This window comes from Cyprinodon tularosa, unplaced genomic scaffold (assembly GCF_016077235.1).
Source record: "Cyprinodon tularosa strain WSP-4 unplaced genomic scaffold, ASM1607723v1 ctg726, whole genome shotgun sequence".
NCBI lineage: Eukaryota > Metazoa > Chordata > Actinopteri > Cyprinodontiformes > Cyprinodontidae > Cyprinodon > Cyprinodon tularosa.
Window position 1 is genome coordinate 215,510 of NW_024039481.1, and position 24,573 is coordinate 240,082.

General features: G+C 37.5%; 2 protein-coding genes across 5 annotated transcripts in view; one reads left to right on the top strand and one right to left on the bottom strand.

Annotated features, from left to right (window-relative positions):
* LOC119772704 (histone acetyltransferase KAT7-like) overlaps nucleotides 1–4,901 on the top strand; it is a 32,473-nt gene extending 27,572 nt beyond the window's left edge. The window contains exons 14-15 of the mRNA XM_038269245.1: nucleotides 2,126–2,232; nucleotides 2,326–4,901. Coding sequence (XP_038125173.1) covers nucleotides 2,126–2,232; nucleotides 2,326–2,424 — 206 coding nt within the window. The 3' untranslated portion in view covers nucleotides 2,425–4,901. The remainder of the gene's footprint in view (nucleotides 1–2,125; nucleotides 2,233–2,325) is intronic.
* Nucleotides 4,902–9,635: 4,734 nt separating this feature from the next.
* tac4 (tachykinin precursor 4) lies at nucleotides 9,636–12,808 on the bottom strand. Of its 4 annotated transcripts, none has more exons than XM_038269266.1 (5): nucleotides 12,515–12,808; nucleotides 10,430–10,520; nucleotides 10,314–10,340; nucleotides 10,194–10,211; nucleotides 9,636–9,693 (listed from the first exon to the last, which is right to left on the bottom strand). In XM_038269266.1, the coding sequence occupies exons 1-5, from the start codon at nucleotides 12,638–12,640 to the stop codon at nucleotides 9,659–9,661; spliced, it is 297 nt and encodes a 98-aa protein (XP_038125194.1). In that variant the 5' UTR covers nucleotides 12,641–12,808; the 3' UTR covers nucleotides 9,636–9,658. The 4 variants fall into 4 exon arrangements, with proteins under 4 accessions (XP_038125194.1, XP_038125192.1, XP_038125193.1 ...); XM_038269264.1 differs by having other exon boundaries at nucleotides 10,152–10,211; XM_038269265.1 differs by having other exon boundaries at nucleotides 10,424–10,520.
* Between the last annotated feature and the right edge of the window lie 11,765 nt (nucleotides 12,809–24,573).

Genomic DNA, 24,573 nt, shown 5'->3' on the forward strand with positions numbered 1-24,573 from the left:
TGGTAGGTGTTTTTCATCTAAATAATCTAAACTGCAGGCACCAGGATAATGAAAGCGAACATATTCTGCCGGCAGGTTTCAGCATTTTAAGTTAATTTAGGCGTTAATAAACTGTTTCAGAGGAGTGGTCACAGCTCTCTGTATCATCAGCGATGTGTCTGTCTCACGGCCAGCTCCCAGATCAGCTTCTCTGATTGGTTGACGCGGCGCGTTGAGCAGCAAAAGTTAAATTTTTCCATCTCGAGCAGCAGCGCGTTTGCAGCGCGTCACGCGCGTCAAATGCTTAAACGCTCCCGATGCGCTGCGCCTGCTGCTCAAAATGCGCTGCGGGACCTTCTGCTGCGCCTTGACGCGCGTCAACCATTGACTTTGCATGTAAACTCGCTGCTTCTGCCTGCTGCGTCATACTGAAGGAAAACCGGCATCACGGAGCCGGTCATGCAAGCTAACGCTAACTCAACGGTGAGTTTGTTACTTTCATTCTTCTGAGTTAGCGTTAGCTTGCATGACCGGCTCCGTCATGCTGGTTTTCCTTCAGTATGAGCGCCACAAGCGTCACGTCACGTGACTAAGAAAACGTAACAGGATTGGCTGGGTGTTGGACGCCACAATCCATTGCTAATGTCTGTGACCTGAAGTAACCCTTCCCTTTTTACACTGAATTTAGACGCCGAATTTAAGACAGTGAAATAGAGCCAGTTGAATCTCAGGAGGCTGAAAATATTGAGTTTGAATTTTGAAAGGTTGAATTTTTTTATATGCAGATTTTTTTAACTGAAAAATTAAACTGAAAAATAAGTATTGAAAATGTAATCACTTTGAAATAGTAATGTGAATTTTTAGCTTGAAGAGAAAATAACAAATCAAATTTCAACTGTGTAGAAATAATGACAATGAACTTCTTTTTAGGTCTAAAATGTGTTCTGAATATATTTTAACACTGAAACAGAAAGTACCAACATACAACATTTAAATTTCAGTGGCATTTTTAATTCAAATCCCAGCGACACAGATTTACATTCATACCAGTGGGTAGAGTTCTTAGACAGCATGGGATTAATTTTCACTGCTATGCTGATGATACCCGGCTATATCTGTCTATAAATCCAGATGAAGCTAACCCATTACATAGATTACAGGCATGTCTCGAAGACATAAAAACCTGGATGACTCTTACTCTTTTGCTCTAGCCTGACGTAGTCCGACTCAATTCTAGTCAGAATATGAGTCTGATACTGCTCCATAGAGCTGTGATTATGGGGCGTGTTTCGAACGGACCAGGAAAAAAAAATGCCTCTGCACTCAATTGGATAGACCTACAACCAATAAGAGCAACGGAGTGCGTGACGTATCTTAAGCGAGGCATAGTTGTTGTCAACAAAAATCAAAGCGTGCAGTTTCACGCCTAGAATAAGAAGATGAGACTTGATCGCGTTTCTCTGTTCCTCTTTTAAAATTAATTTGCTGTCGATATCTTCTAGAACAGACCTAATAGCAGAATCTACTCACCCAAACTCTCCAGCGGCAGCCATTATTTTTGTCACCTAAGCGCGCTTTGGTCACGTGGTTGATAACGTTACTCTTGATCATCTGTCCATCATCGTATAAAGCCCGCCCTGACAATTTGATTGGATCGCCTGACAGTGGGCTTTAATACTCGCGCTACTATGGAGCAGAGCCAGACCGAACTTCCCCGAACTCAAACCTTGTGGGCGGGACTAAGTTCGGACTGGCACCCAGGCTACTTTTGCTCCTGAATGCAGACAAAACAGAAGTTAGTCTTTGAAAAATAAGCTGATTAGTCAGTCACTTCATTTGGATGGAGTTAAACTGATCTCAGATAATAAAGTAAAGAATATTAGTTTTTATTTTTGGTCAGGATCTGTCATTTAAATCTCATATCCAAGAGGTTTCTATAATTTCCTTCTTTCATCTGAGGAATATTGCAAAAATTAGAAATATACTGTCCAGGGGTGATGCTGAGAAACTAGTCCATGCATTTGTTACTTCAAGGCTGGACTATTGTAATTCTTTAGTATCATGAAGTCGATAAACTGTAGTTAAAAGTCTTCAGCTGATTCTGATTATATCACCCTTAACTCCTTTAACTCTCTGGTTTTTGCAGAGATCAGCCAAGAGACGGCCGTGAACCCAGTGGATATCGTCAGCACACTGCAGTCCCTTCAGATGCTCAAATACTGGAAAGGAAAGCACCTGGTTTTAAAGAGACAGGTGAAGAACATGGCCTGTTTCTCCTTAGGTTACCCTTTATTTGCCCATCTGGTCACTAATTTTCCATTTTCCGGATGTTTTCCTTTCCTGTAGGATCTTATTGACGACTGGAAGGCAAAGGAGACCAAACGGGGAAATGGAAGAACCATCGACCCCGCAGCCTTAAAATGGACCCCACCCAAAGGGACGTAAAGGAGCTTCCTTCTCTCTCCGCATAGAAATGGATCCTCCTTCGTACACTGGCATGCTAACTGACCCTCAGTCTAAATCCTCACAGCTGCACCTGAATCAAATCCTAATCCAGTCTAACTATTTTTCTGGGTTCAAACGGTTTCCAGGTTGATTTACGTCAAAATAAATATGCCACCATCTAAATTTAATATTATTATAGGATTGCCCTCTATTATATGATACCAATATAAGCTAACTGGCATAAAAAAGAATCTGATTGGACTAGGCTGTTAAATTTAGGGCTTATTCAATAATTAATATACGCAAAAACAATCTTTAGCTTCCAAGCTTTTAAAACAGGGTTTGTAAAGTTTCACTCTTTTGCTTGTTCTATATAAACCACACGTTAAACGTTGGGAGAAGAGTTCAGAGTTTGGGATTTTCCCTTTGTTATTTGAGTTCACTGTCGTTTCAGAGCTTAGAAAAGCATTCGTGCCCGCTAACTTTGACCTATTTGACACTATCAGAAGAGACGTCAGTCAGATCTCCTTCGCCTAAAGGCTTTTGCAGCTTCTAACAGGTTCTCCTCAATGCCTGCCTTGTCTTTATCTCTGCCCTTCTTTTCCTTCACTCTCACCAGCTTTCCAGTCCGTTGAAGGAAATAATACCCACAGCATCTCATCATTTATTGTACGTTTAATGAAATTTGAAAATATATTAGAGTATTGATAATTTTTACAGTGTTTGCATGTTGGCTGGGTGAATCACCAGTTGAAGGACCTGCAGTGAAGCGTTAGCCCGGTCTTAGCTCTCGTTGACCCCATTCGTTTTCTGAAAAGTGAAAATAATGGAGCGCCGCTCGTCCACTTTTCCGCCACTCACTTCATTAGTAATGGCAGGCACACCTGCTAATCCAATCAGTGACGGGCAGCATTGAGCTGCATTTCCCTCATGCTCTGTTGACCAGATGTAACACCAGTCAGCAAGACGTTGACCTATGAACACATGTCCTGTCTGATGCAAACCAGCTGGCCTGGATGTGAATTAGAAGGACACACCCTTAAAATGTTCATTTTGTTAAATAAGTCCCACATTGAAAATGTGGACTTGTCTGGAACTAAATAATTTATTACTTATCTTATAAATATTGAAAGAAAGTTCAAGATTTGAAATAAATAAATCCCTTTATATATTGAAGAAAAAATGGGAGTAAACATTCCCTACCTTTCACTTAATTTTAGTAGTTGATTGTTATAACTTAACATCCTGCTGAGATGGAAGAAATAACTTTAACATGGCTGTTTGAACCCTTTGGCTTTTCTCCCCACTTCCAAAGCTGTTTGGTGTTTTCTGTTTAATTTGATGTCTCTGCAGTCAGTTTGCCAGGAAGCTCTCGCTTCACAGGCAGTGTTTAAATTTCTCTGCTGTAAGTTAAGGAATTTACCTGGATGTGATCTGATCACCTTTTGCCTGTTTTTGTTTGTTTTGCATCACTTTTGATGATTGAAGTGTAGACAACTACACACATGTTCTGCATTCTTTACTTTTAAAGTTCTCAGTTCAGATTTATACTTTTTCTACCTCTGAGGTTTTACTACTGTCTAACAGTTTAACAGTTATTGTATTGTTTTCTTTTTACTCAGTGTTGACTTGGAAATTTGTAGTTGTTTACCCAGCTGATGTTTTCCTCCTTATATTGGTTTAATCTCATTTTTATTCAAATTTTTTTTTCTTGTGTGGTATTTATATTCATTGAAAAAAAGTATGTTAACAGTGTATAGCATAAAGGGATGTTTATTTTGCTGGACTGGCTTCCTTGTAAATATATTTATGTAAGACCTCTACATAGATCTGAATGTGTTTCAAATAAGGAGAATTGTCGGTCATCCAAGCCACCGAGTAGTGACGGAAATCTTTTGCATTTCAGAGGCTCAAAACATGTTATTTTTCCACCTTATAAAGCTAGTTTAATGAAATTAGATGGATTTTTATTTTAAATGACATAATTGGCCCACTGACTGTTCAAAAAAAAAAATATTTTGGTGCAATTTGATCAAATTGAGTGATTGTTTAGCTTAGCTCTCATGCTAGCTACCCCCTTGCTAGCAGGCTAAGCTTTCCTTCCTTAGCTTCTTACTGGGAAAACCACTGGTTGTTCATCACAGCTAACCAACTGCTAGCTTAGCTGACAGCTATCTTAGCATAATTTAGCTTTGTGTTTAGCTAAGCTCTGTATTTAGCTTTGTACTTTGGCTAATAATAGGTGACTACTACTTTAGCTCTCAGTTTGCTAAGAAAACCAATAACTTCCTACACAAAGACAAGTGTCTTGTCCCAAAACTTTTTTTTTTTTCTCCATGTTTTCATGAAGCCATTTTATTTTTTTATTTTTCTGGACTTTTAATGTCACTGCAGAAATGTTTTCGCTGCCAGACTGTAGTTTTGTTATACATTTTTCAAGTGTGGTGTGTTTGTTCTCTAAAATATGTCAAGTTGAAGATGAGTTTTCTTTATTTGCTTAAAAAAAAGATAACAGGCAAATGTTTTTTTGTTGTTTTTTTTGCATGCCAACCTTTAGAGACAGTTAAAGGCAAAGTGCACTTAATTAGTTTGATTGTCTCACTGTCATTTCTTAAATTAGGTGTATTTACCATTAATTTGAGTTGGTAAATGAGGTAGTTTTGTCAAAGAAATTAGTATTTTTACTCTTAAAATAAGATAATTTGATAATATGCACTTAAAATAAGACAATGCAATTGTGTTTACTTATTTTTAAGTGTAAATTATCTTATTCTATTGGCAAAATGTCTCTTTCCTCCTCAATCTAAATGCAATTATTTTAAGAAAAAAATTACATATCTAAATTTCCATTTTTTTCCAGTGTGTCTCGGTTTTCTCGTGGCTAACTTCGCTTTAATGCTTCTCTTTTACACCAAAACATGGACTGAAAATTTTCTCTATCTCCAAAACTTGGGGAAAATTACTATCTAGACATCTTAGTATATCTTATTTCAGCCAGAACAAATTATTCTTCTCTTTTCAGAAAATAGATTAGAAATAAGTTTGTTGTTGACTAGATGGGCTCCAAACCACATTGTCAAAAATAGCTCAGTGTTTAGCGTCTCAGCCTGTTGCAACTATGGTAAAAACAAATAAATAAATAAAGGTCCAAGCACAGTGAATCTTTTTGTTTGCCTTGATGTTAGAATATTCATTTTTATGTTTTTACTTCACATGTCTTGTTTGGGGTTAGAAATATGTTGGATATTTGTGCCAATGGCAGCTATAGATGGACAGCTTCCAAACATGTTACCGGTTTTTGCCTACCTATATATATCTATATATAAACTCCTATAAGTCACTAAGTAAACCTTCCATCGGTCGGCACCAAGCTGTGGTAGTTCTGCTAATAAATCCTTCACAAAACAGAAAAGTAGCAAAAAGTGGCATCATAATGTAGCTCAGTCTTGCTTTTGCACTTGCTTTGCCCCCTTCCTCCCCCACCAAATAAATGCGATCAGTAAATCAGAAGGCCTAATGTGTTTATTTCTCAGATTTCTTACTTTTCAACACAATGAAACTGAAGGTCACTCTATTAGACTACTTATGTTTGCACAAAAACTGGGAAATGTAGCCTATGTTTCTTTAAAACATTTTTCCCCCCACATTTACATTTTAATGAATTCGTGCATTTTTTGTCATTTCATAGTAGCCTTGAAATTGGAAAAAAAAAAAAAAAAAAAACTGTGGTTGATTGTTGAAAAAAGCATGAACTCTTGCATTTTGTCACATAACTTAGCATTCTATTGGAAATGTATTAGAGCAGCAAATCATCTTAACCAGTCTCTCAATACGGTGGAGCATAAGAGTGGCAGCAGCATGCTGTGGGGATGCAAATTTATTTTTTTGCAGGAATATGGAAACTGGTTAAAGTTGATGAGAAGAAACCTGTCGGAAGGCTGCAAAGGACTTGGAATGGTTTAAATCGTAGCATCATTACGTACATGGTGGCCCAGTCAGAGTCCAGGCTTAAATCCACTGAGACCAAGTAGCACTAAATTGGTGATTTAGAAACAACACTGTCAAGGAACGCTATGGACAGAGGAAACATGCAAGAGGAGGAGAGTTTAGTGTCGGAGGTCGTGGATGAGTCTCCTCCATCATGCATTTTTTATTTAGAGGAAAGCGGGGAAGTAAGATATTGTGGAAGAGGACGCCAGGGCGGCAGAAGCTTGGTTTGGTGTAGAAGGCTTACAGCCGTACATGTTGAGCCCTTGCCTCGCAATGCTGCCAGTTCTGTTAGCTCTATGCAGAGGCGTAGCTAGAAAAGTTTTATAAGGGTGGCCAGGCAATAACCAATGTACACTGAGGGGGGGCCGAAAATGGATAGGCGCCAGAACATCAAGGTGAATTAACACTGTTCCAACAGGAAAAGTAATGAGCACAACATCAATAATTTCTAAGTAAAGACAAACTATACTTTCCTACAAGCTTTGCTAACAAATAGACGCATATATATTTAAACATCCATGCTTTCTAGATAAAAGGTATAGTGAATAAAGATGGGGAAAACATCTCTTCCTTTGTCATTACTTACCTACTTTTATCAACAATTATTCTGCAAAATGGATATTTAAAAGTACCAATATCTACATAAATTCCTTATAATTTTTTTGTTAAAATGATTATTATCTATGATTTCACTGAAGACTCCTAGACGACTTTCAGAGACACACCATTTTCTCTTTACCCCATAAAACACAAAATCTAGTTCTGAAAAGAGCCTGAATTATCATCTTTAATGTTAAGATTTTAATGTGCATAATTAACCCCAGTCTTATTGTTGTCAAGTAATTGTTAATATATGAAAAATTTAAATGTCTGATGCCACCGAATGTATTAGAGGGAAAAAAATTGGCCACCCCTGGCCCCCCATCTAGCTCCGCCCCTGGTTCTACGCCTGCTGAAGACACAGACGTCCATCCCCGTGAACACTGGGATGGAACTCAATGGGAAAGGAAATTATTCTTACTTCAACCGTTGCGTATATTAGCTGCGACATATGAATCAAGATGCTGTGACCAAAAAAATGTTATTGACAGATGACAGTTGAGATATGATTGGCCGAATTTAGGTGTTCAGGCTGACTTATAACTAACTGGCCTGCATTATATAACGAAAAAAACCACACAGATTTTAAGACAGGATTTTTTTTTTTATTGAAATTTTCTAAATTTTGGGACAATATGGTCTGATAAAGAGTACATTTATATATATGTTTAAGCCAGAATGATTTGACATTTAAATATGATTCCCCTATGAATTTAAAGACGAAGGCCAAAAGGATCAAATGTTACCCAGATTTCCTGAAGACAAACAGTTTGTCTTTGCAATTTTCGTAAACAATTAAGATCCTGTTGCAGATCCTGTAGACCGAGGAGAGGAACCACATCCAATAACACCAGTCTAATGCTGTTCCATTAATTCCCATAAAATATTCAAGTCTCTCTTACAGAATATTATGATCATCTGCATTAAATGCAGCACTGAGATCTAACAGGACAAGTACAGATACAAGTCGGCAGATTCTTGTGATGCCTTATAATTTTAAAGACACTGTTTTGTTTAACAACCAAGAACTGTTGAAGTAGATCAGCTCTACTGAAAAGTAAGAATTTAGAAAAAATAAAATCTTAAGATATTTCTGTGAGTAATAAACATTCAACTGTTCCTTTTTAGTACTATTCAAAGAAATTAATGGATAAGACTAATTTTATTTATCAAATGGTAATTTGATCTAGAAGTATCTCTGCTTCTGTCTCCTTGAACCCCAGTCGGCCTCAGCAGATGGCCACTCACACTGAACCTGGTTCTGCTGGAGGTTTCTTCCTGTTAAAAGGGAGTTTTTCCTCTCCACTGTCGCTACAAGCATGCTTAGTGTGACGGATTGCATTTGAGTCAATGAGTCGATGCAATCAACTGGTTTTCCTTAGATAGAAAACATTGAATAACTTTGACTGTGCTTTGAGATGTCGTGTGTTGTGAATTGGTGCTATAGAAATAAACTGAACTGCATTAAATTGGATTTAAAAAGCAAGCCTGTGTTGTCACACAATAATTTTGTATCATTGTGTTTTTTATTTCTTTTATTTTTTATTTTCTGAGATTATTAAGTAATGTTTGTAATTTTTGACCTGTGATAGCAGATCTGAGTTTTATTTCATTTTAATTATTACAGTGTAGTCTCGAGACTAGAGTGTAGTCTTGCCTTTATCTTTTAGTTGTTGTGTATTTTAATGCTTTTTGTGTTGTTGATGCTATTTGTAATCATAAGTTCTTTGTTCTTTTATTGCTTTAAATCAAGGGGGCAGTTAATATTAGATTATTTATCTTTCTGCTCCCTTGTATTCAGGAGTTTAAAATGTCTGTTTTTACTTGTTTTGGTTGAACACAATAAATTAAATTAATGTCTTAATTACAAAAATAATGAAGTAAGACATTAAAAGAGGATCAATCTCCCCAGATGGACAAGTGACCTGATGGTGCTCCCCACTCCCTTCCCACTGACCAGTGGAGGCAACCTCCGGCTCCCCTGCAAAAAGAAGCAGGTATAGACAATGGATGGAGGAATAATTTCCTTTCCCCTTCAGAGACCTGCTTTACTTTCTGTTGGTCTGCCCCAGAAAACTGCTATAAAACACTCTTGGTTGTAATTATCATCAATCAGTTTTTTTTAACTACCAAAATTCAGTATTTCTGCAGTTTAAGTTTGTCCATTTTTATCATCTGGAAAGGTAAAAAATAAAACAAATAAACAATGTGGCAAAACCAACTTTTATTATTTAATCTGCAATAATACAATGAACTGGTGCATTGATTTGTTATGAAACAACTTGAAATTGTTTTTTTTTTATTTCAAACAGTAATACAATTACATATGATAAAGAAATAAAGGAAAATTGCCCTGATGTTGCACCTTTATAATTCAGCATTGTACTGTGGGAAATCTCAAATGGCAGATATGTTAGAGACCTAAAATAACGATTAAATAACTTAATTTAAATGAATTTATTACAACATATAGCATATATTGGGTTCCATGGCAATAATTTGAGGAAAATCCTGTATTGTTTGATTGCAAGTGTTTCTTTGTTGATGTCAGTCACCATATGTTTCTGATCTGCTGAGGTACTGAATAGAAAACGTTAAAGTAAAGCTTGGATCATGTTTTGAATCTTGTTTAAAGTTGTTCTCTTCAGAAAGAGTCAGGAGTCCAGTCTTCATCAAGGTCTGGAAAAACAAAAACAAAACAGCTGAGTCATAATATTATCCTCAACCCTGAAACAATGTTAACGATTGAATCCCATTGAAAGTAAAAAAAAAAGGGAACATGGTGTGTCATCATTACATGATATGAAGTAATTAGACTTAGACAAATTTTATTTGCAACATTTCTCTGGAAAATTTCATGTTTTTTAAAAGTGCAGCCTTGAAAAAGTATTAAAAACAATAAAATAAATACATATATAAATATAATTATAAGCTATAAAGTCATAATTATTAGATACTTTAAATCTTATAATCATTTGAGTCTCATAAATATAAACTGGAAACTTTCAAAGTTTAAATTATGATATTGAATCTCATAATAATGCCTTCAAATCATATAATTATGACCCACCATGTGGCATTTTCTTTACTTTGAATAACACAGTGAAAGGTTTTTCAGTTAGGACAAAATAAATTACCTTCTCCTAAACTTCTGCCCATGAGTCCGACAAACATCTCACCTTTATTATTATTATTTCCTGATGAAAGAAAGATATGAAGGCAGAAAGGATGAGTGGTTAAAAATGTTATAAGGAAAATAAAAGGTAGTCTTGTTGTGGTTTGTATGGGATTATACTCACGTTTCCTGCCCAGTTTTGCTAACACACCTATAAAAAAGGAAAGAAGAAAGGGAAACATGAAAAAGGTTTGTTTTATGTATTTAATTTGTGTTTAAGTGTGATGGTTCTACCCGGGCTTCTTCCCATCAGACCGTGGAACTGCTGTGCTTTCGACCGCTTGATCAGATCTGCGAGCCGGATGGATAATCCTCTCTCCACTGGGTAACCCTAGAAACAAGACAGTTGTAAATCCTCTAAATAAAGGAATTTTTTTCTTATCCACCTCTAGCTAAGGTATTTGTTGATTCTATAACCTCTTCCTCCTATACTTTAACAAAAAAGAATTTCTAAGAGAGTTTAATTCTAACTATCAAAATGATTTATGCATTTTCCAGCCTGATATTAAATAACTTTAGCATAACCTCCTAACACCAAAGTTAAATTTTTCTATCAAGCTCAGCTTCTGAACCCTGAGGCGTCAGCTTCCAAGGAACCGCACTGCACAAAATGACATTTTTCTTGGAGTAGGTGTATTTTCCCTTGATATGAGCGTATAAGACAATTTACCATCCGAATGAGATGATTTATGTTTATGATAAGAAAAAAGAACTCCATTATCCACTTCAGGTGCATTATATCTGATTATTTTTTTTCTAAGGCAAAAAGATGGATTTCTTTGACAGAATATCTAATTTTCTGCCCAAATAAAGGGCAAATGCAATTGTTTTATGATTAGTTTGCTATTTTTTAGATCAGTTTGTAAAGTGTGCATATCTTAAGAGTTAAGAAAATGTTGAGATTCTACCTGGGTAAAAAAAACAGACTTTAAAATGTACTTTTTATTTACATTTGTGTCACTAACAGCTTCATATTTTGGTTTTTCTGCACATAAAATAACAAAACCTGATGAGTAAAATTATCTTAATAGTTTTTCGGTCTTTTAGAAGAGCAAATATGGTTTAAAGTTTGTTTGCCTTAATGTTCAATGTTTTTTTTTAATGCTTTTTTTTTTTTTCTTTCCTAATCCAAATTGTTGGTTGATAATGTAAAAGTTTATATTTCAATTTTAATGTAATGTTTATGGCAGAAATCTGACTCCTGATAACCATTTCACTTATTTCGGGTTGCTCTAAATTTTATTTCACTTTTCCTCTGTCTTTTCAGTGGGTGGTTATCTTTAGTTTATGTGTTAATCTGAGAGAATGGAAATTCTGTATCCCTCCTTGTTTTAAGAAATGGCTTCATTATTCAGCACTATTTGAATACATTGTTTTCTGAACTGTCGGTTGTTTGACTCTGTCTCATGCTTGATAACTCACTTTAGAATGATGTGCACATGTACTTTTCTTTAACAAAACACCAGTAGGCTGACAAGCTGGTTTGACTGTTCGGTCTTGTCTTTCAATTTTTTATCTGTTACTATTTATTAATTTTTTTTAATTCATTATTCTTTTCTCTGTGTGCCTCGGGTTTTTCATTTCTGGAAACTCATAAATAAAAGAATCCAACAGTTTATTTTATTTGTGTGGGGAACCAGACTCATTCTATCCTTTATATGCAGCAACTTCTTTTTACAGCTCATTAATTATGAAGTGTGTTTAAAACAAAACAAATAAACATGTGGACGGATGGAAATGCATCTTTTAGTTTACAACTGATTAGACACTGTGCAGTTGAATTAATCTGGGAAGAACGTTTTAAATGACTTGGCTGATGGAGGAAGTCTGGATGTGAGGATGTGAAAGATGTAGAAGAAAAGAAACCGTAAATTCATTTTCATGTTGAATCCATGTAAGAAACTCTGCACAGGTAGTAATTATAAACAATTTTGTGTAATGACTTAAAAATAAATCAGCATTCTTTATTTTCATTTTTTTTTTTTTTACTTATAAGGCAACTTCTTATAAAAAAGTCAAAAAATTGACTTACTTATAAAGCAATCATTATTTTTTGGCATATAGGCTCCCATTTTGTATGCTTATAGGTTTATATCTGAAGCTCTCCAAGGTGCTGAAAGTTATTTCCGTATTTGGCAGCAATTTTTAAATTGTAGCGAAATTTAGATGTATAGCATAACAATGACGGAATGCATTTTAGGATTATTATAATCATTCTAATTATTATTTCCACGCTTTTTACACCGAACCGATCAGCCGGTCCCGCAGCGGCTGTTTGCTCAAACCAAAGTCCCCAAACCCGTCCTGTTTTAGTTGATCTCTTACCTGCCAGTTGTCCACCGTCCACACATGTCCCTCCTCATCCTCCGTAGAAAGCGGAGCCCTCAGCGCGCTGATGGTCTGAACCAACACGACCAGCAGCAGCACCGCCGCAAACTTCAGGCTCTCCATGATCGGCGCTAAAAGCAGCAGCGAGTTTGGACAGAAGCGCGCAAAACCGACAAACTGATCGCAGCTGCGCAAATCAGCTTCCTGTGATTATTTGCTGAAAGTTTATATTATTACTATCATTAGGCTGTTTGCTCTATGTCTTTCTCTGGAGTTTATGAGAGTGAGGGTCTCAGCTTGTTCTTATAAAACGCACCCCGTCGCTCCACCCTGCTCATCATCACAGCGCATAAATTGCGTTGTTTCATCTCTCTTCTCCCGCAGGACAGAGGATGCATCAGCACAGGCATAAATGACACAAGCTGTGAGTCAACAGATGAATGATCACTAGAGAGTAAAATGTTGAATATGTCAAAAACACTTTAGAAAAGATTAGTTTCACTCTCATTCAACCACAATAGTCATCCTAAATATTTATGTAAATAAATTACTCTTCAGATCAAGGTGTACACCTGAATGATATACCCATTATATGACCACTGCCACAGCAAGACATTTATTTCACATTGCTTGAAAAGTGATTGACAGTTGTCCATTAAAAGTTCTTTATTTTTTGTTTTGTTTTGTTGTTCTAACATTTTGTCATGTTCTAACAAAAATTTCAATGACTTTTTAAGGTATTTTGGGTGATAGAATCCCCCCCTCCAATAGTCTATACTTTGTCTTAATAAAACATTGAGCTGAGATATACAACAGCAAGTTGTATTTATGAATTCGTTCTTGCAGAATTGCTCAATGTCTGTCCAATCTGGATAAATAGCCCCAGTTTTCCAGTCTTAGAGCAGATTTTCATGTGGACTTAAGTATGAATCTTGACTATTGCAAGCATAACAAATATCCTGTCTAAGGATGATGCTGAAAAACTCCATGTCCATGCATTTGTTACTTTCAGGCTGGATTTTTGTAATTCATTACTATCAGGAATGAACCATTAACTGTAGTTAAGAGCCTTCAGCTGATCCAAAATGCTGCAGCTGGTGTTCTGCTGAAAATTAAAAAGGGGTCATATTTCTCTTAACTTTTCTTCATTGGCTTCCTGGTAAATCTAGAAAGGAATTTAACATCATATAACCCCCCCCCCCCCCCCCCCCCCCCCCCCCCCCACAAAAAAAAAAACACCATACATAGTTTAGACATGATTTTTAGTATCGGGCGGGTCCCCGATCCAGCACTAAAATGGTGGTATCGGTATCGCCAAGTACCAACAAATGGTGCACCGATACCATTTTGAGAGTGAAAAGTTTATTCAACTATTGTCACCCATTCCAGGCAGGCAATAAAAAGTTCTACTGGATTCAGTCCACGGGACTTTTACACTCAGGCTAGGAGATCGTTCAGTGATGGAATATATTACCGACTTCCACCTGTTGTCTGCAGACTGTTCCTGGAATGAGAACGCCCTCCTGGATTTTTTTTTCTTTGGCCTTCGTAAAAGCATCAAAGATGAGCTTTCAACCCGCGACTAAACCCGGACTCTGAAGCAGCTGGAAGACCTTCCCAACCGAATTGACCTTTGCCTCACTGAGCGTCGCAGGGAAAGAAGAGCACTGACGACGGCCTTCCCTCAACCTGCTCTTCACAACGCCCCCTTTGCACCTACGTCAGCTACTGGGTCTGGAACCGATGCAGCTGGGATGCACATGCCTCTCCAAGGAGGAGAGGGCTCGTCGCATCAGCTTTCATCTCTGTCTATACTGTGGCAGTGATGGACATTTTCTCAGGTCTTCTCTTTTAAGGGGTAAACTAGGCTGGGACGCACCAGACTCTCTGCCTCCCCAGTTCTACCTGTTACCTAAGACTCATGTGGTTACTCCTAGAACCCCTGATCCTCCAGTAACCCCGGCCCCATCTGGATTATTTTTTTTATTTTGGTTCCAACATTCTGAGATCATAACATAACCCCTATGCCATTGTGATGTCATTACATATATTATAAATAGAAGACAGCCCAGTCATAAGCCCATATGTGATTTCACAGCGGCTTGATCAAGAGCTAGTGCCCGACACAGGAAAAAAAAAAACTTGGAGATTCATTTTAAGTCTTCAAAATGCTTTCAAATTATTTTGGAGACAATGTGGACTTGGAGAATAATTTCTTTTTGGAGTCTGACTTTAATAGCAACAGTTCTTATGTCTTTGAGGCGATGAGAAATCACACGTTTCTGACGGAAGACAAGTTGGCACTCACATCATTATACCCCCAAGGAATTATATCCAGTTTTGATTAATTTTCGACCAACAACTCTGAAGCTCAAAGCTCCTCTTCTGACATTTCCAGTGTCACTTCAGTCAACTATCACCCACCCATGAAAGATAATTTCTTTCATGCTAAGATCGGAAAAAACCCAGAAAGCTTGCTAGTGCACTCATATGACAGGACCTCATCAAGTTGGTCCAGCAGGACCCCCTCTCCTCAAAGATACCCATACCTTTGGTCCGACTTATACCCAGAACCCCCTACTGTGACACCCCAACTCTGCTCTAAAACCTCTGATCTAGAAGATTATTCAATGACCCTCTTGACTCCTGGTGGTCAACAGCCAACTGATTGTGGAAGATTGTGTCAAAACTTATTCTTGGAGAATGATTTTGTTTTGGAATCTGAAACAAACAAATACTGCTTTATAGCATATCTGGGTGAAGGAGGAACAGCAGAAATGTTCTGAGGTAGAAACAAAGAAACTGGAGAGATTGTTGCAATAAAAACAGCAACAGATGTCTGGGAAATCAATACAAATCAGGAAAAAAAGGTCTTAGAGAAAATTAAAGCGCTTGGATTGGACAACTAGAAACAGAAACATTGGCAGCAATTGTTAAAATGTTGGTTGAACCACATTGTAGTTATAATTGTTCCTCTACTTGTGAAATTGATTTCAGGGATTATGATCCAGTGTTGAAGCTGAAGTCTTTGGATGACCTGATGAAAATCCCACCACCAACACAAGACCCCCATTGAAAGGGAGGATTTTCTAAGTTTCATCGATCTTTTAAAACAAATGCTAGTTCCTACACCACAGGAGCGTATTACATCAGCAGCCGCACTTAAAAACAGCTTTATTACAATGAACCACTTGTCTGACTTTAACAGCAAAAGTTCTTATGTTCTTGAGGCCTATGAGGCGATGAGAAATTACACATTTTTGACGGCAGAAATGATGTGGCTCAGATCATTAAATCCCAAAGGAATTATATCCAACTTTGATGAATTTTCAACCAACATATTGTTAAGATATCAGGCAACAGTTATGTAGGAGTTTAGTCTTAGTTTTTTGACCATCCAGTCAATAAACCTTTAAACTCATATTAAGGTTTGCCCTATCCCTGCCTATGTGTGGTTTTTCCCTGGGTACTCCAGTTTCCTTCCCACCTAAAAAAAATATTTGAAAATGAAAATAATTTAAATAAAAAATTTGACTGAACGTGTTTCCCGCTTTTCTAGTCTGTATGAAAGTTACTGAGAAACAAACAAACAAACAAAAAAAATGACTTAATTTATGCTAAATCAAAAAGCGATACTAATTTAGTTGAAGTTGTGTGAATTTATTCTAAAATATTATGATTGAATAATAATTAATGTTACAATGATACCAGTATGAGGCGGGCCCCTGATCCAGCACTAAAATGGTGGTATGAGGGCGCCATGGAGACACTTCAAGACTGTTTTGAATGCTGTGACAGAACCACAGCCAGAAGATCCAGGATCTTTTCCATGATGACAGCAACACCAGGAGGATGTGGAAAGGCATTGGGATGATCACACACTACAACACCCCCCCCCCCCCCCCCCCCCCCCCACCCCCCACCCTGTATATGCAGCAAACACTGTTTTCCTATATTAACTGAACAACTTCTCTGGAAGGTTTGAGGCCCATCACAGACACCCTCACCTGGACTGAAACACACCCTCACTGATCAAACGGGCACAAAAGCGCATGTACTTTCTGCGGAGGATGAGGAGAGACCACCTGCCCCCACCCATCCTCCCCACCTTCTTCAGAAGCACCATAGAGAGCATTCTGACCAGCTGTCTCACTGTGTGGTGTGGAGGCTGCAGCACCTCAGACTGGAAGAAGGTGAGAAGAGTGGTGAGAACAGCAGAGAAGATCATCGGGGCTCCTCTTCCCTCCATTAAAGACATTTCATCCCAGCGCTGCGTGTCCCGAGCCCGTAATATCAGAAATGACCCCTCACACCCCCATCATGGACCGTTCTCCCTGCTTCCCTCTGGGAAGAGACTCTGAAGCATTGGATGCAGGTCCAGCAAATTCCAAAACAATTTCTTCCCCACTGCCATTAGGCTGCTGAATGTTGTGTAAAATCCTTTATTTTATATAAGAACAATTTTTAGAACTGTAAATATACAGTCAAAGTTTATATTACTATTTTTATGTATTCATTACTGTTTTTAAGGCTGCACTTTAAAAAATGAAATTGTTGAGAGCTGTTTTAAACAAAATGTCTTTTTTGTTCACATTCGTATATACAAAGTGACAAAATAAATCTGTCTATTCTATTCTATAACAGTAGTTGCAAACCAATTAGAAATGTAAATATATGTGTTCAGATATAGGGGAATGTTTATTCAAGCCTAACGTTCCTCAATATAAAAAGTGAAGCCACATTATCTTAGATCATATGAAGTTCCAAATTTAATGTCTGTGCTTTTGACAGAATTCTGACTTGATAACTTCAAGGAATCCAGACAAATTTATTGGTCCACCAAAACCCTGACAACCCAGGATGCGGACCAGGACAGACTAGGACCAGCTTCTCTACTGTTACCCACTCATTACTCCATCTAAACAGTGTCTTGATCATGACCAAAATCTAATAAATTAGCAAAGATTCTCAAAGGAGTAAATCATGATAATCTAATTAAAATTAAAATAACTCCAATTGGGGAAAAAGTTAAAACTATTAAATGTGGTCTATTTAACATAAAATCTCCTACCTCAAAAAATCTGCTAGTTAATGACTTGATTTGTGATAATCACATTGATTTATGTTGCCTTACAGAAACTTGGCTGCAGCAAGAGTATTATGTGAACATACCCAGAAATTCTGGGCGAGGAGGAGGGGTAGCAACAATCTTTCAGTCTGACTTACTGATTAATCCAAAGGTAGTTAATAATTGCAACTCTTTTGAACATTTAACCCTTAACTTCACTCATCCAAATTGCAAAGCAAGAAAACTTCTTCTTTTTTTAACTTTGTAATGTCCACCAGGTCCTTATTCTGAAATTTTAGATGAGTTTTCAGAACAATCAACTGGTTTTCCTTAGATAGAAAACTTTGAATCAATGTGACTTTATGATTTGGTGAAATGTAAAGTGACTTCAGATGACATGTGTTGTGTTCCTCTGTCTTCCTTTAGCTTTTTCTTTACACATTTTTGAATCCTTTACTGAACAGCTCAGTTTACAGTGAGACTGAACTTCTAACAGATAGCAATGAGGACTTAAAAGCTCAGACAGATACAAAAGAAGAAAATTTTCTATTTTTTTAAAGTGTGGTGATAGATCAACAGGCAGCCAGGGGGGGTGGCAGCCTAGTGGTTAGGGCATAGGGGCTTTGAATCCTAAGATTGTGAGTTTGATCCCCCACTCCCACAGACTGCCACTCTGGGTCCCTGAGTAAGACCCTTAACCTCACACTGCTCCCCGGGCGCCTCACAATGGCAGCCCACTGCTCCCCAAGGGGATGGGTTAAATGCAGAGAAGGAATTTCCCTCTGGGATTATTAGAGTATATAAAATAATAATAAAAAAAAAACAGCAGTGATTTCAGGAAAGCTTGGGTATGAAGCTCCAAATCAGTGGAAGAGGGATGCTGATTTTTGATTTCTTATTATCGCTGGGTGGTAATAGCAGGGTGGTAGGACTGGCCCAATGTGACAGAGAATATTTATTTTTTTTTGTTTGGGTTTGATCCAACATATCCAAAGTCAGAACACGCAGAAGCAAATTTTCAGATTTACAAACCTCAGGGGATTGACAAAAATTTGGGCTGAATTGGCACAAAAACGAGGTCCGACACAGGGAGCAGATTCTGGCTGACAGATCGAGGGGTCAGTCAGGAGAGGGCAAAAACAAAGGTCCATGATCAGAAATCAGTACAATATTCAACATGGGCAAGACGCAATGGGGAAGTGATATGGAGATCAGGCAGGCCATGGAAGGAACGCTGGACTTTTGCTCATAGTAAGACTTTCAATAATCTGGCACTTTTTTTCAGGCAGAGGGCGGTATAAAGGGCCAGGCTAACAGGTAGAGTAAATGAAGTATGTTTAGGATGCAAGTACGGGAGATAATGATACAAACTGCTCCAGGTGAGAGGATTAGAAACATGCAGTGCAGTCAAACTAACCAGAATCATAACCACACTCTGTTGTTTAATTAAGTGACATATGAATAAAGTTGATTGGACAGAATTTTAATACATGATATTAGTGTCAACATGGCAAAATTTAAATTTGTCACATGTCATAATTTTAGAGTCCTAAAACATTTTCTTTCCATTTTAAAATGGTGGGCCACTTACAGTTGGACTTTCACAAAAAATCCAAATATTATCCACTAAAGATTTTGTTGTTTTTCTTGTATCTTTATCAAATGTAAAATAGAGGCTTTTGCTGATTCCTTTTACCTCCACAGAACAACAAAGAGCTCCTGAATGAGTGTGATGGGAGTAAGTGAAAACTTAAATTAAGGTTGACATGCCTGACAATGTCTTCTGAAGGACAGAATTTGTGGCATGTAACAGTAGGATTTATTTTTCTGTGACTTTGCATGATTGGACAGCTGTGAAGGTTGTTTGTGCCAACCCACGTCATGATGTTCTGACTGTTCCTCCAACCAGCTGCTCCTCCTGTAAGAAAGCGGTGCGCTGACACAAACCTTTTGTACAGGACACTTTTTTTTAACAGAAACTAAACAAGATGCATGTTCACAAATAAAGTCCCCCCTTAGTTACTCCTTGTCTATGTGATTCAAACAGCTGGTAATAAATTGCAGTCATGTAGGCCCAGTTCTAACTTACTCTATGTCCTTTAAAAACCTTTAACAGTTCTTGTGGCTTACAAAAATATTTATCTTGCTTCTACATTTTCAGATAAACTTCAACTTCATTGTGTTTTACATGGATTTCACAAGAAATTCTAGTAAAAGTTCCTGCTTGTGACATTAGAAAATGTGAACAATAGGTCAGAAGTTTAAATTAATTGAATTCAGTTTATTTATATAGCGCCAATTCACAATACGTCTGTCGGAGGCACTTTACAGAGACACATTACAGACTGTCCTGTAGCTTTTGTATGCATCCCTACTCCAAAATACCTGAAACAGGCCAAATGACCTCATTGGCAGTAGTGTAGTGGACCCTGGAGAAGTGGGTATACTCGCAATCTTTTTTAATGCAGCCCAGAAACAATGACATGTCAGACCGCTCTGTTTTTTTACCCAAAAATTTACTTAATGTCATATAATTTCTGCTATTTGATCTCAGGGACTAAGGATTATGAAAAAAACCAAATGCTGGCCCACAGGCTTTTAAGAGATAATTATGGATTGTGAGTGAACTATTCCTTATTCCTAAACCCATCCATGAATGACACCTATTCACTCACTTTTCAAGTCAGTAGTTCCTTTTGTAAATTGCTCTTCGAACAGCTGATTCGCAACAGTTAGTGTGGCCACTATTAGAATTAACATAACTTAATCAGGAGAGCTTTGTTGGTATTACTGGTCACACAGGCAGCCATCTTCTATATACAATACCGATGAGGCAAACATGGTGTTTCAGTTATTTTTTTATTTATTTAAATAAAACATTTTATATGTGACATCCTTGTTCATATTTCAGCTTAGATTTAAAAATTAAAATAAAGCACATCAAAAACCAGTCAGATGAACTGAAAAATTGAAATAAAGACTATTTTAGTAAAACTCATTAGATATATATGTATATCATATGATGATTAGAATCATCATCAAATTATTCAATAAAACAACGTGTAACATGACAATATTTAACATAGAAACGCTTTTGCAACACATCAAAAGTGATATATTCTCCTGACCCAGTACTGTTGAGTACTTAAAGTAAACTTTTAAATGTTATATAATACATTACTAACCTCAGCAAGAACCGCCCTTCACTGACTCCAATTGACTCACTGGTTGTCATGCTTAAAGTTTACCAATGTAATCAGTAAAGCCAGTGAGTACTAGCCAGTTAGAAGCAGAGTAGCGCATGTGATGGTTTCTCCGTCCTGGGAAATAATTGATAATTTGGCTTGGAGCTTCCGCTTAATAATGCGGATCATGGGGGATTTGGAAGTGGGTATGCCTGTGAGTTCAGCATAGGTCTGGCCATTAAGCCTTTATTTGAAGAATGGGTGCATGCAAAAGCTGCAGTATAGTGGCACTTGAGGACCGGCTTTGCCTACACCTGCTCTACAGCAATCCCCTCACAATGAGCATGGATACACTGACATTGGAGAGGAAAAACTCACCCGCTAACAGGAAAAACTGTGTGAACCTTTAGGCTGATATTTTGGAACATATTCTCAATCAAAGTTAGGTTTGGACTTTGACTGGGCCCTATAAACATTCTTTTTAAGATCTATCTGTGTCTTTAAGGCTGTTTTCTTTCTATAAAAACCAACCTGAGAGAACACCCAATAAAGATAATTCCCAAAGCATGTTTTGTTGTAATCTTGGCACTGATCACTGGCTTAATTACTCTTTTCATTCACCTGTCTAATTCTGCCTGGTTGCTCATTACCTGTCCTCTGATCCACCTGCCCCTATCTCTTTTTAAGGTACTTGCATCCAGTCTTCAGGGCAGATTACCCTTGTTCTCTCTAGCCAGTGGTGAGAGTATTTTTAGAGTTCCTTGGTGTTTGGATTTCCTGGTCCTGACCTGTTCTGCCTCTCAACCACTGATCCTGCCTGTTCCCATCCGAACAGTTTGCCTGAACTGTCTTTCGACTCCTGGAACTCCGAGTCTCTCTGTTCCTGTCCAAATCTTCTTGCCTGAGCTGTCTTTGGACTCCTGCATGTTCTCGGGGACTGCAGCTCCTGGGACACTCTGGCCACTTCCTTCCACTTCCAGATTTAATGTGTTCAATGTCTAAATGAATATAGTGGGTTCAGCTGAATTCAACCTTGGGGAAATTTCAGGTTGAACGAGTTTAATCCAAATGCATGCAACATTTAACATGTTTTTATTTGGGAAACTCAAATCATACATTTGTCAGGGTGGTCAGGTGATGTGATGAATGATGCTGGTGTTTGCTAGTTGTTTCTGCCCTCAAGTCCTCCATAGCCCCTTCTAGCTTTTGCACCAAGTTAGGAACTCATTTCCTGAAATTAGATCTGTTTAGATATTCTTTATCTCAACAAAGGCTTTAATCCCGCCTGCATCGCAGCTTTGATGAATAATAGAAAGCTGGATGTAAAGAAGCAAAACAAAATTATTATAGTTACTGGATCAATGAAAGAAAAGATTAAAGTAAATATTTTTTTCATAAAGTTCTGTATATTGTAGTTTATTTGTTTTGTTCACTCTAAAACTTAGAAAAAACATTTTAGGTCATAGTGCAATTGTCTAAGCTTTTCCAACATGCTTGATTCCTCCCTATGGACTGAGTCAGTGATGACTGAAATCCCAGCTAATCTTTATCAGAGCACAGATGCACATGATGGGTTAAGAGGAGGATTCATAAAGGTGGATTAAACAGACATCTTTCCTAACACCTCACTTGGATGAGTAAGACCTTTCTGTGCATATGTCAGGCAGATAATAAGGAGCTCAAACATCTCATCTGAATAATCAGAGGAAAGTCATCTTTATGGAAAGAAATCAGATAAGTCTATTAAATGCTTGTTTTAATGCTTATAATATAAGATTTTAAAATTCAAACCAATCGGGCAGGTTCTATATTAATATCTGGCCAGTGAGACGGTTATCTCCGGTTTTGCTTTTGGTTGAGATGAAGACAAGGCAGCTTTTGTCAGAAGGTTTTAGAAAGTCTAAAAAATTACTTCTGATCAGGAAAAATTAAGTTTAACATTAAACATTTTATAAAAAATTGTGCATTTTAAGTAGGAAGTAGGAAGGAAAATGCAGATTTTACCTAAATGGCTTGAAACTAGTCAAGAAAAGTGATTAAGGGATAAGCTGAGTCTGTTACTGTAAATGTTTGGATTTATTTTGCCTATTGTGAGACAGACTGTTCTAGTTCTTCTTATCTTTCCATCCCTTTAGGTGTGGAATTCCCTCAGTGGAAGCCACTGTCTCACTCAATCATAAACGCTGATCATAAGTGAAGCCTGCAGTTATTGAAAGTTGTTCAATGTCTTTAGATTAGGGTCGGATGTGCCACCCTGACAAAATTCCTTCAAAGTCATAAAATACCTGGAAGCAAATATATTTTTTTACTCTGTTGTCAGATAGGTGGGAGGTTTTATAATACTGAGCCTGAATATTACATTTGTAGTCCAAAAATATGTACCTTTAATGTGCTGAATCAAACCTTGACTAACTAGTTGGGCCTTTTTTTACACTCTTACATATTTTTACACGCTGAGGAATGGTTAAGAGTGAATATGCATTTTGCTACAAGGACATTAATGTAATGTAATGTAAATCCCTTTATTGTCACACAATCTACGCTCTGCATTTGACCCATCCCCATGGAGAGCAGTGGGCTGCCATTGTGTGGTACCTGGGGAGCAGTTTGGGGTTAATGGTTTTGTTCAGGGACCCAGAGGGGGCAGTCCGTAAGAGTGTGTGGAATTCAGAACCTCCGGGACCCAAGCGCCATGCTCTAACCCAGGGGTCTTCAACATTTTCCAGGCCAAAGACCCCCAAACTGATGGCGAGATGGAGCGAGACCCCCTAATTATATATAGTATGAAACTGTGTTATATCAAACTGGTCACTCTATTACATATGGAGTAATGTAATGAAAGTAATGTTGCCCTGGGATTATTGAAGTATTTTTGATTCTGATTCCTGGTTGATGGGACAGGTGCTGTGAATGAAACGGTGCCCAGCTTGAAAGAGCTCCTGTGTGTCGCTGAATGTGTGCATTGATGACTGAAAGACATCTTCTGCCTCCATTTATCTGTTTACTACAGTGTGTTGACATTTCAAGTAGTGGAAAAAATAGCAGGGGGGAATATAAAAAAAAAGTGTAATGAGCTAAAACTTTCGCGACCCTCATGCAGTACCTCCTTGAACCCCCTAGGGGTTGCGGACCCCCTGTTGAAGACCTCCGCTCTAACCATTAGGTCACCACTCCCCTGTGTAGTGGGATGAATTAAAAAAAAAAAGAAAAGAAAAGAAGAAAAACTGGTGCTTCAATTAGCAATTTCCTCCATTACTGAATGGTGAACTTGGTATTAAGTTTAAGTTTATCCCTGCAAATCAAATATATTGAATTTAATCCCAGAGAAAATAAACTGGATAATGTAAACAGAAAGATGAGACCAATGCAGATGAGCTGTAATGTGTTGAAATCTTTACATCCTAAAGGCTTCGGGAAGAAAACGAGTATATCCACTATGTGCCACATTACTGAAGCAAACAAAGCCAACTTTTCTAGTCTATCAGAAATACTTCTAAATTTTTTTTTTATATTATCATTTTCCAGTGAATTTGGTATTTTTATCAAATGTGTATTGCAATGATCAAAATGGGATATTAGCATGTGAAATCCATCAGTGTGTCTAGTTCATTTGTATAGTATATATGATTCACATTCTGACCAGAACTGTTTAAAGTAAATCATTTTTTAAAATAGTTTTCTTATTTTCTAAACATAGAAAAAAAGAGAACTTGGTTGCTACTAGCATTAGCTTTCCTTCTACAAGTCGTCATTCTAAGGAGCCCAACACTGTGAGCATAATATGTGTTTGCTGTATGAATAGC